Here is a 12263-nt window from a genome sequence, read left to right on the forward strand (position 1 = left end):
AACCAAATTAAATTACTCTGTTTTGTGATTGTGACCTGTACTCTTCTGCCTCCTTGCCTTACTGACAAAGTTCCTTATATTTCAGTTGTCCTCTTCATCTATTGAATTTCTGTCCTTCCTTAAAATGCAGTTTAAATGTCATCTTCTCTAGGAAGGCTTCTTTCTCATGCCTCTCCCTCCCTTCAAGTCATTTCCTCCCTTACCTCATGAAGCTCATTAATGACTGCTTCATTAATAATACAGGAGTAGACAGTGTGAGAGGGGGTGTCTTATCCCCCTATCAAAATGTAATCTCTATAAGGGTAAGTGTTACCTTATCTAAATTTTGTAGTGCCAGCTTCTCTGTGAAGCCTTCTCGGAACTCCTCAGCTAAATATGTTTTCTCCCCTCTCAAATGTTTCTGGAGAGCTTTGTCTGTAGCTTTCCTTTTTCCCTTTAACTCTATACCTCTCTATATATGTTTAGCTGCATATGTAATGATAGTAGTGGGCAGTTCATTAGGCATTCTGCTTACATTATCTCACCAGATCCTCTCAGCAGGCCTTGTTAAAAGGTTCTATAAACTTTATTATCTTTGTTTTACCAATGAATAAACAAGTTTAGAGAGAAGGTATTAGCTTAGCACAGTGCTGGGCACAAAGTAAGTGCTTCATACTTACATGCTTGTTGATCAACTGGCTGATCTCCCCTCCCCTCCCCTCCCCTCCCCTCCCCTTGTAGTTGGTAGGAGAGAATTAGATAAGGAAACATTTTTTATTTTTCTTTTTGAAATGAGTGTACTGAAAGGCATGTGAATCATTTTAAAGAATCAAACATTTATATTATAATTAAAATCTTTAAGGAATTTGAGGAAAGAGACATTGTAGCATGTCTCATTTTTATTCTCAAGAAAGCTGAAATTTAAAATATTGTTATCTCATTGGTATTTAGCCCTTAAATCTGGTGTAATAGGTGGGGAAATTAATTAAGTAATTTTTCTTTTAAAGTTACACAGCAAACTTTTGGAGACAGAACGACAGCTAGGTGAGGCCCATGGCAGGCTTAAAGAACAGCGACAGCTCTCGAGTGAAAAACTGATGGATAAAGAACAACAAGTGGCTGATCTACAGTTAAAACTTTCCCGTTTGGAAGAACAGGTGGGCCAATGTTTCCAATTCCTCTGACTGTCTTTTCTCTAAAGCAGGGATTCTTAGCCTTATTTGTGTCGTGGCCTCTTTGGCAGTCTGAAACCTATGGACCCCTTCTCACAATAAGATTTTTACATACATAAAAGAAAATGCACAAGAAAAACTCGTTATATTGAAGTACAGTTATCAAAATATTGCCAAAAAAAAAGTTCATAGACCTCAGGTTAAGATTTTGTACTCTAAGCACTTTGTACTTGAACTTGATATTTTTCACTGATTGTAAAATAAATAGTTATTTCGAAGAACATTGTTTAGTCAAGCATTTCTTTAACTTATAGCTGCTGTGATTCTCAACCTTTTTTCACATTTAAAATAAATCTTCATTAAATACTATGTCTATATTCAGTGTGGTTCCAAACAGTCTTGAGAATGAAATGATGTACAGTGGCATTAACAATATTTCTTTTCCAGTGGCAGGTATTCATCTATCCATTTGATAAATATTTGTTGAGTGCCTGCATAGAAAGGTTTTCTTACAACTTCAAGCAGAAAGCTGGGGGTTGGAGTGAGCAGGTAGACTTAGGATGAAGTTATTGAGGGTGAGAGATGTGGACTGAACAGAATGAGACATTAATGAAATGATAAGATTAGGAAGAATGAGGATTTGCTGTAGTGAAGATTTTATCTCAGATATCTTATTTCTTTACTTCAGTGAGGATTTATACAGTTTATAGAAACCTTGAGGTCTCATCTAAGAATTATGATTATTTCTTTAGGGTTTTAAAGGGGGAATTGAAAGATATTGTAAAAAAGATGACATGTACATTTTAGTAAAAACCTTCCCTGTGGTTAGACCTGTTAAATGATTCATATTATCAGAAAGAGCCAAATCCTTTTGGCCTCAAAAAGAAAAGCATTTTTTTTTTGAATGGTTAGTAGCCCTCTCTATTTTAGGTATCTAGACTCAGAATTTTAGATATGGTACCATATGGTCCTTCTGCTTTATGAAACCAGATGATTAAGTGCAGTTATTGTAGAAGAAAGGAAGGTATTCTGGTATTTTGTCTTAATGATGCTTAGTGCTTAAAATATCTGATGGATGAAGAATTAACTTATACTAGTAATAATAAACAGGTAATAAGAGTTTAGTGAATATTTCCTAGATATGTATTTTTCTGGGGGGAGCATTCTCTTTATAAAGATTGATTCATTATGGGATTACGATTGTTGTTCACAATTTACTTCTGTTACAGTATTGTAATAGTCTCTAATATAGCTCTTTCATGACACCTCTCCCTCCCTCTCCCTCCTTTTTCCTCCTTCTTCTTCCTCCTTCTTCTTTTTGCAGATTGTGAGGAAATTATCTTAAGTAGCCCTTGGGTTTTCTAGTTAGCTTCCCTAGATTCTAGGTATGTTTTGGGGCCAAGTCCTCTCCAGCCCTGGCTCATAAGCTCCCACTGATCTTTTTCTTTTACCAGACAGACACCAAACACATTTCAGCTTAACAAAGGTTTAATTCAGTAGCAGCTGAAAATAAAGTAACAATATAACATTACCCCACCATGAACCTTGAACTCGCCCTCCATAAATACATACACATTTAGTAGGCGGAGCCTCCCTTCCTAAGAATTATGTTGAGAATCCACATAGACAGGGCACTTGGGACCCAGATGCACCGACAGAGAATCCATGTGACCAGGGCACACACACATGCGCAGAGGGGCAACTCCCACCTGGGATTCTATAAAGCTGCTGTTCTTTCTTGTGCTGCTTTCTGCTAGACTGTTCTCTTCCTCTCTCCTGAGTGCTGGATGGATGCTTTGTCTACTTCAGCTGTTCTCAGGGTCAACTAATGACCTGAGATAGCATCTACCAGACATGCTGTGGTTATAACATTATGAGGCTCCTCCATTATCCCTCTGAGTAGTGCTGTAGTTATTAAGCATTTCTTTTGATATGGGAAAGGGTGTAAAACCCTTTCATTTCTCTCTTTCAGTCTGCTGCTTCAATACCTCAGCTGCAGACGTTAGCTGAGGTGCTATCTTTAGACTGCCTTAAACAACTTAGACCTCCATCTCCTGGGGTACTGTGATTAGTAATTCTCTCCCCAGCAGGGAGGGCTACACCTCAGCCTGGCCAGGTAGCTAGGAAGCCTACTTCAGCTCTCTGTTGGACTCCTTAGCCACAGGTTCTTCATCCAGGAGGTACCAAGAGCTACAGAGACTACTTCAGCTTTGGACCTGCCTGTCCTTTGAGCTTTTCTTAGGAGCCGTCTGTTAATCTTTTCTTTTCTGAACACCTGACTAAGTTGAATTATTCTTTCTGCTGATATCTTCCTTGTATCTCTCAGTTCAACTGTTAACCTGATTAATAGTTTGAAATACATTTTGTTTTTAAGTCTTATTCCCTCTGGCTGAAGTAAATCTCCCCATGGTGCTACTTCCTTAAATGAAAAGGGACTGCAGACACTTTGTGATAAGGAACCTTTTGTCTTCACCCCAGCAACCTCTCTCTTCTTGGCGAATAGCAACTGCTGTACTGGCTGGAGGAGTTTGAAAAGCATTTACTTTTGTCCTGCTTTCTTATAACAACATCACAGCCTCTGACCTCTCCTCATGCAGTCATCTCTGAGTCTCCTGCACATCTGACATCTAATGAGTTGCTAAGTCTTGTTGATTCTCCCTGTGAAATCTTTCATATTTTGTTCATCCCCTCCTTTCCGCTCTCACAGCCACCAACTATTTTTTAGGACCTTATTACCTATTGCTTGAACTATTCTTAATAGCCTTCTAACAGATCTGTCTCTAGCTTCCCTCCTATCCAATTCAATTTTTATACTACTGCCAAAATCCTCTTCTCAGTGCACAGACCTAATTATGCCACTGATCAATGGAGAAAATAAACCCTAAAATAACAAACTTTAATAATTCATCATTTTTATTGAATACCTTATGTATTATTTATTGAATAATACCTTAAAGACTTTCTGTAGTCTGGGTACATCTTATTTCTCTATCATTTATTTCATACTATTCCCATTCATGAATTCTGTTCCATAATATCTCGCATACAACCCTTCTGTGTGCTTTTACAGCTACCGCCTTAGTTCAAGTCCTCCTCACCTCTCACCTGGATTATTGCAGCTTCATTCCTCATTGGTCTTCCTGCCCCATTTGAGTCCTAACTGCCAAAATGGTTTTCCTTAAGCACAGATTTGACCTTGGATTCCCCTACTCAGTCATCTTCAGTGGCTTTCTATTATCTCTAAGATCAAATAGAAACAGCTCATTTAGCTTTTAAAGCCCTTTACAGTCTTCTCACTGGCCATACTCTTAAGATCTAGCTCAGCTGGCCTCTGTGTGCCTCATACATGACATTGTGACTCCTGTCTCTGCTTTTGCACTGACCATTCATTCCACATACCTAGAATACAATCTCCTCCTGCCTCTATTTCACAGAATTCTTCTCTTCCTTTAAGATATCATTTAAGGACCATCTCCTCATATGGTAGGCACTCAGTAAATGCTCGTTAGGTTTCAGCCAAACTCTGCCACTCCTTATCCTTGATATCATCTTGTCCTCTTCACTTCTGTTCATATTTATGTGCTGCATCCATCATACCCCTTCCCACTGCACCCAGCCCACTTGGCGTGTCTTAAATGAGTTCTATTCACATATCACTCTCTGTTGAAATTCAGCTCAGGCACTACTTCCTTTTTTAGTTATTCCCAGTTTCTTGAACTAAAAGCGATTCAACTCCTCAGATCTTTCCCCTTAAATTGCTTGTGCCACTGTGACTTCACTTTCACTGCACCAAATCATATTCTAAGTTGTATCATCGTTATTCACATTTATGTTTCATCCCCTATACTGAATTGTAAGCACTTTGAATGCAAGTAATGTGTTTTATTTATTTTGTTTTTCTCATAACACCTAAAAGAGTACATTATACACTTGATAAATGTTTGCTGAATTTAATTTTTGAATTGAACTTCTACATTATGCCTCTTGTTTTTTATTAACAGTCTAACTTTTCTCTTTTAAGTTGAAGGAAAAAGTAACAAATTCCACTGAACTGCAGCATCAGTTAGATAAAATAAGGCAGCAGCATCAAGATCAGCAGGCCCTTCAGCAGAGCACAACAGCGAAACTTCGGGAAGCGCAGGTAAAAGCCCAGGGGGAGGTGCTCCTTTAAGACTAAAGGAGATCCAGGAGGGTAGGAACAATTTGGTTGTCCAGAATACTTGAGAAAAATGAGTTTTATGGTTGATTTAATTTTCTGGTTACATTGAGGTGGAATAGCAGAGTATGTTGGAGAGAGCCCTCAGCTTGGAGACTTGGGTTTGAATCCCTGCCTATTATGAAGGTAAAGTCAGCTGACATTGGTAACAGATTAGATATGGAGGGAAAGAGAAAGAATACCTTTTTGGTTTAATAAACACAGTACAGTGAGCATATTCTGTATCCTCCACATTAGACACTGAATATCTGTTGATGAAGTACCTTTGAATAATTTGGGATCAGCATTCATAATATCAATATTATTAATAGAATTATAGAATTCTAGAATCATAGAGTAGGAAGGAACTTCAGGGGTCATCTGGCTGTATTCTTTACTCAAGTCAGGATCCCAGTCTACACTGTTCCTAACAAGTAGTAGTCCAACCTATGCCTGAAAACCTCTAGTGTTGAGGGCTGTTGGCAATCTCTTCTGTTATGGGACAGCACTAATCGTAAGGAAATTTTATATGTCAGAATCTCTTTCATTGTGACTTCCATCTATTAGGTATAAAAGGCAAAGCGGGAAGTTGAATATATACAGATTTCAGGATATGCACTGTAATGTGGGTTTAAAATTTTTAGATGTTCACATTCGCCTAAAAAAGAAGAGAGGAGAAAAATCTCATTAACTGCGTTATGATTACTCAGAGATTTACTCTTTATGAAAATAAAGTATGTTTGTAAAATGTAGGATGCCGTTAGTTTAATTGTATTTATCATTTTATGATGTCATGAATACAGGAATGAGTTTTGAAATTTGATATCTAGCATTTTATGTGTTAAGGTCTCAGTCCTTAAGGAAGCCATTTTCCATTGTTCCAGAACGATTTGGAACAAGTATTGCGTCAAATTGGAGATAAGGACCAAAAGATCCAAAATCTTGAAGCCTTGCTACAGAAGAGTAAGGAGAACATTACATTAATTGAAAAAGAGCGAGAAGATCTTTACGCAAAAATTCAAGCTGGTGAGGGAGAGACTGCTGTTCTTAATCAGTTACAAGAGAAAAACCATACATTACAAGAGCAGGTAAGATCTTCAGATGTGCTTTCTACCACTTTTCAACTCATTACTACTTTAAAAAAAATCTTCTCCATTGTCCTTCTGCCTTTTGTTTTCCTTGTTGTTTTTATGTAGATAGCTTTTATTTAATACGTATTTCTGACTATTTTTATGTCGGTAAATGGAATTTTAGATTTTTAATCTGTTTGATATATGGGCTATGTGCACTGAATATACTTAAAGAAGGGAGATGTGATTTGTAGGTAAAGGGATTAGGCAGGTTGCATGGAAGAACCAGGCATTTTAGGACAGGTAGAATGACTGCTTTTGGACCTTGAAATGGGACAGGTACTCCTGGTGATGAGAGACTGGCATCTATGGGGAATGGCACGTAGGACAATTTGGCTGCAGTGTGAACACTGACCAGACAGTGGTTGGACAGAACCAGTAATCATGGTGGTCACTTTGAGAAGGAGGATGTAGGGCAGAATGCTAGTGACCTGTCTTCTCGGCTGGCCTCCTGTGTCATGGTGCTCAAAGTTTTGGGGTCTCATCTCCTTCATCTGTAAAATAGCAATGCTACCTGTTCTGCCTACCTCCCAGGGATGTTATGAAAATCTTTTGAGACATTAGAGATAAATTACAATTAGAGCTGAATTATGGAGAGCTTTGAGTGCCAAATTAAGGAATTCAACTTTTATTGGTAGGCATTTGGAGAAGGAATGAGAGCTTTAAGCAGGTAAGTGACATTTTTACTAACACATATGCCTCATCTGGTAGGAGGAATTGGTAAGAATTGGAGGGGGGAAGTTATTACAATGGTCCAGTGCAGTCTGAGACAAAAGGTGGTGAGTGTCTAAGCTGTGGGGTATAGGTAGCGGCATTGGGAAGAAAGAGATAGATGTAAAAGATATTCAGGAATTAGGATTGATAAGGCCATAGATTGCATGTGTGAGTATGAAGGTTTAAGGGGGTGTCGAAGATGCCTAAAATTTGAACTGAGATAACTAATAGAATGGTGGTGCTTTTCCTAGAAATCGAGAAGTGTCAGATACAGGGTTGTGAGAGGTGGTGTGGACTTAAGGGAGTAAGAACAGACATGGAGGAACAGGATTTGGGCCTCTAGGAAACTTGTTGGGGTTGGAAATATTTTAAAAGAATTCATAAAGCATACTTCATTAAGTGGCAGAGGATCTGCTTATCAAACCATATTTGATGAATAGATCATACAATAAATTTTGATGTACAGTGCAATTAACTTTCTCTTAAACCATGAAGAGTTTGTTAATTACTTTCTGTTTTTGTGCCCTTAATTGTTTTCTGAAGCTTTCCAATTGACCACAGTTGCCAATTTTAAATGAAGACTTATTTAGGTTGGTTGTCAGCTGGAATAATATGTTGTAAGTTCAACTCAGACCAAAATTATTAGAAAAATCTATGTACAATATAAATCTTTGAAAAGAAATAGCTCCCTGAGATGTGAACATTTTAAAAATTATAATGATGTTGGGCACATGAGTATTTTATTAAGAATAGCATAAAATATTTATAATTTTGTTAAAATTCATGGCTAATATGGAAATGTTTTGCTTGATTTCACAGGTGTGATATCATATGGCTTGCCTTCTCAGTGGGTGGGGGAAGGGGCTAGAGGGAGGGAGAGAATTTGAAACTCAAAATTTAAAAATGAATGTTTAAAAAAACCGATCTTGTTAAAAATTTAACCCACCTTATCCCTGTTAAGTTAGATTGGCTTAATGCCTTTCCAAGTCTTAATTTCAGAATTGGATGGTTTTTTTTTTGGTGGGGGGGAGAAGGGATTTAGTTTTTGTCATCTCTTCAGTGAACATTCTAGTGTCTTGCTATTATAATAGGTAACTCAGCTCACTGAGAAGCTGAAAAATCAATCGGAAAGCCACAAACAAGCCCAGGAGAATTTGCATGAGCAGGTGCAGGAGCAGAAGGCACACCTGCGAGCTGCACAGGACAGAGTTCTTGCCCTAGAAGCTAACATTAGTGAAGTGAACAGTCAGTTAAACGAGAGTAAGGAAAAGGTCACCCAGCTTGACTTACAGGTAATACTGCTGTATTTTTCTTTTAATTAGTGCTCTCAGCACCTTGCCTAGCACATAGTAAGTGCTTAATAAATGTTTGTTGATTGATTGAGTAATGACACAGTTTCATCAGAAATCTAGAAGAAACTGGTCTTCAATGTGTTTATGTATTTGCTCCATCGATTTTAAAATATAGCTTCTTTATTATTTATTTTCACTTGTTGATTTTAACTCATTGAGGACTGAAACCAAATTAAGTGACTTTAGAAACTAATGGACTAGATTTTTAATGAAATGCTCTGTTCTCCACTTCCTCCCAACATGTCCTTTCCTTCCCTTCTACCCTGCTGAATGAGTCCATTCAAGTGTGAACTGCTAAATTAGCAGAACAAGGCTATAATCTAGAAAGTGCTGAATTCTTTGCTCTAGTCCTTGTTTCTACCTTTAAGACTCCTGAAAACTGTATAATTTTGCTAGACTTGCTTTCTTTGATTCATTTTAGACAAGTTATTTTTAAAGATTAAAAAAAAACTTTAGTTTGATTTTTTTTCCATCATGTTTCTGTTTGGGAGGTTTATATTATGTCTTGGTTTTGCTTCTAGATTTTTGAAATAAGATTTATTGTTTAAAAGGCCTTGAAAATGTAATATTTGGTGTGTTCACTTTGGATTTACCTCTAGGATGCCTAGAGATTTAAGGGAACTGTTGGGAATTGAGACACATTTCCGAAGCTTCAGTGTAGATTTCCTGGAGAAAATTGTATAACCTATGATTTGATTTAGCTTATTTGTTTTGGGTGGCATAGAGAATTCTAACAGAGTTAAATAGCAAAATAGTTAATATATCAGAATGCAGAGATCCAAAACTGTCTATCACTCTATAAGAAGTAATGTGCTATAGAAGGGTGAGTGGTTGCTGCTCCCCATGTATTTTTTCATGTCATTTTCAGTATAATGAGCAGCATATACAGGAATATTAAAGGAGTCAGTGAAAAATCCAAACTTAAAAGTTGGTAGATAAAGTTTGTGATTCTTTTTGCTCATTCTATGAAAGATATTTGCCCCACACGCCTCCCTTGCCAGCTGTCCTTCTGGAGCTTTCCATGAAAGCTGTTCAGCCTGCAGTTCACAGGTTACCTCTCCAGCAAGCTGATGTTAGCCACCAACCCTTTAAAGACAGAAAGGATGGGCCCATTAAGGCAACACTTTGAGAAATGCCTTTAACCACACAAGAGTTTTAAGCTCCGTGTCCAAAAGCCCAATTTGCTAACAGACTAGTGTTCTATTCCTACTTCACCATTTACTTTCTATCATGATTATTATTTCCTGCCATGGTGGTGGTGGAAAGAGCATTGGGTTTGGAGTCCAAGAGTTTGACTGCTGCCTGGATTCTACTGTTCTTCATTGCCTGCTTTTGGTGGGTCACTTGCCTCTTTGGGCCCAGTTTCCTCATCTTAAATTGTGAAGATTAGACTGGGTGCTTTCTGTCCCTTCCAGCCCTAAAATTTGATTAGTGTATGTCATTGAACTTCATTGAGTCTCAGTTTTCTCATCTATAAAATGAAGATAATAATTGTTTTACAGGGTTATTGAAAAGACCAAAGAAATATGTGAAGTGCTAGTCACTCAGAGCTATTTGAAAGCAAAGATGATTTCACTTTTGTCTTTGTATTTCCCCAAGTGCCTACCATATTGCCTGGCACATAGTAGGTACTTCATAATACTTGTTGATTGATTTGGCACACATTTAAAGTGAAAATTTTTATGATTTTTCTTAGAGTTCAGATGAAAAGCTGGCAGTCGCCTCATAACAGTACTTAGAAGGCCAGTACTTAGCTTTCTGTAAAGGGACCTTAGAGGAACCAGCTGCGTGATCTAAAACATTTTCTTCCCAAGGATTACAGATATGAAATTGTAAAGTGTGTCATTGGGAAAATGACTTAATATACAAAATGTGCTTTGCTCAGGAACATTTCTGCTTATTAGCTAATTCAGGTATGAGCTTGATAATCTCTAAGTGCCTTTTGTGCTCTAATATCCTATGATTCTGTAGCTGGCAGGTATGGTGGCCAGCAGTCATTTTTTCATTATTATACCCACAGGTAAATTTTAATGTGCATATGAAAGTATTTCTTTTTATGGGGCATTAGATTAAGTCACTAGAACTAATACACATTTATTAATACAGGTTTTGGAGTGTGTAAATTTTAAAGATTTTCAGGTCATATAATATATCTCTCAAGTAAGTACATTTTTCTTAGTGTAGCAATCTTGGGTTCTGTTAGCAGAAAATTAGGTTTTGTATGAATGATTTAGATTTTTTTTTAAAAAAAGTATGTTTAAAGCCCCTTAGCCATTCTCAGATTTTAATTTTTTAGCTTATTGTTCTTGTACTTTAAGGTTAGACATAAATGTACTCTTCATTTTTCTCAGTAAATTTTTATTCCATAGGAATATTCATGTTAGTGTGCAGGCTCTTCTTATCCTTTACTCATAAATTCTAAGTAATGATTTTTCTTATTCAAAGTTTAAAACTTATTCAGTTTACTTATATTTCATTTTCATTCTTTTGATAACTCTGTGGCTATGCATTTGTCTTCTAAATTCTGTTTCTTGATTTTTTTCCCTCCCTTGTCTCATCTTTTCTCTGGTCTGCAGGACCTGTGATTACTTACACAGATTGGCAGCTAGTCTGTTTGTAACGTCAAGTGTTACAGAATTACCAGGGGGCAATGGAGACTTTGAGCAACTTGCCCTTGGTCACAAAGATGGTATCAGATGAAGGAATTGAACCCAGTTCTTTCTGACTTGAGGGCAGACTTTTCCTCTCCATGACTCCATACTTTCCCTCTAACTTTTGTTTATCATGGGGGAAAGTGCTAAAAGGAAAATTTGTAAGAAATTATCAGCGTGTATTGAAGTTATTGAACTCCAGCACAAAGTAGTTCAAATTCATTCTTTTGAAATTTTAGTACCTTCAGAGAGATTAGTTTTCCAGAATTCTAGTCCCTGGGGATCTCTTCACTGGTGTTTGCTTTAGCTACTTGGTTTCTGATAATAGATTGACTCTAGAAAGCTTCACAGCCTTCCTCTTCAGGGCCCTTTTTCTCATAGATGATATAAAAAAAATCCTAGTGATGGATCATCATAGAAACATTGTTGAGATGAAAAAGTAACTGCAATAGTAGGAGTGCTGGTAAAAAAGAATCATTAATGAAGGCCAGTGTGTTGGGTGGAGCTTCTGGGGCAGTTTTACAAGAAGACTGGGATGATAACCACCTGGGATAGGAGAGCATAATTGGATTGCTGTCTGCACTGAGCGAGGGAGAGCCTAAGTCAGTGACTCCTGGAAGACTTGAAGTAGAAGGAGTAGGTGTACTCTGAATGTACTGAGCTTTTCAGCTGTGTGTTCTATCTCCTTGGCTTTGTTTTGGGAGTACATATTTTTAAACTGACAGAATTGAAAGAGCAGGAGATGTTGTACTTCCAACATCAGATCCAGGAAATCTAAGTATAACACATGTTGCTATGTCTTCTCTATGTCTTAACTTGACACTTAGTTTTGGTTCAAGTTATTTGTTGCATTTGACCCAAGGGTGTGAACGTTGTGACTGTGCTGATATGAGATAAATAATATCGATTACCATAAAGAAGTTGGTCTTGAAAATATGTGGCTTTTTTAAAATTAAAGATTCCTTGGGAGGTTCTGACTTCTTATTTGTTTCTTAACCTAATAATATACATGTGTGTGTGTGTGTGTGTGTGTATATATATATATATATATATATATATATATTTTTTTT

At 37.2% G+C, this 12263-nt stretch overlaps 1 protein-coding gene across 1 annotated transcript in view; it reads left to right on the plus strand.

Moving 5' to 3' along the window:
- EEA1 (early endosome antigen 1) overlaps positions 1-12263 on the plus strand; it is a 112785-nt gene that overhangs the window by 69365 nt on the left and 31157 nt on the right. Inside the window, exons 12-15 of the mRNA XM_027842456.1 lie at positions 987-1136; positions 5173-5292; positions 6231-6434; positions 8282-8482. Of these exons, the coding sequence (XP_027698257.1) occupies positions 987-1136; positions 5173-5292; positions 6231-6434; positions 8282-8482 (675 nt within the window). The remainder of the gene's footprint in view (positions 1-986; positions 1137-5172; positions 5293-6230; positions 6435-8281; positions 8483-12263) is intronic.

Source organism: Vombatus ursinus, unplaced genomic scaffold (genome assembly GCF_900497805.2).
Source record: "Vombatus ursinus unplaced genomic scaffold, bare-nosed wombat genome assembly UNPS02014874.1, whole genome shotgun sequence".
NCBI lineage: Eukaryota > Metazoa > Chordata > Mammalia > Diprotodontia > Vombatidae > Vombatus > Vombatus ursinus.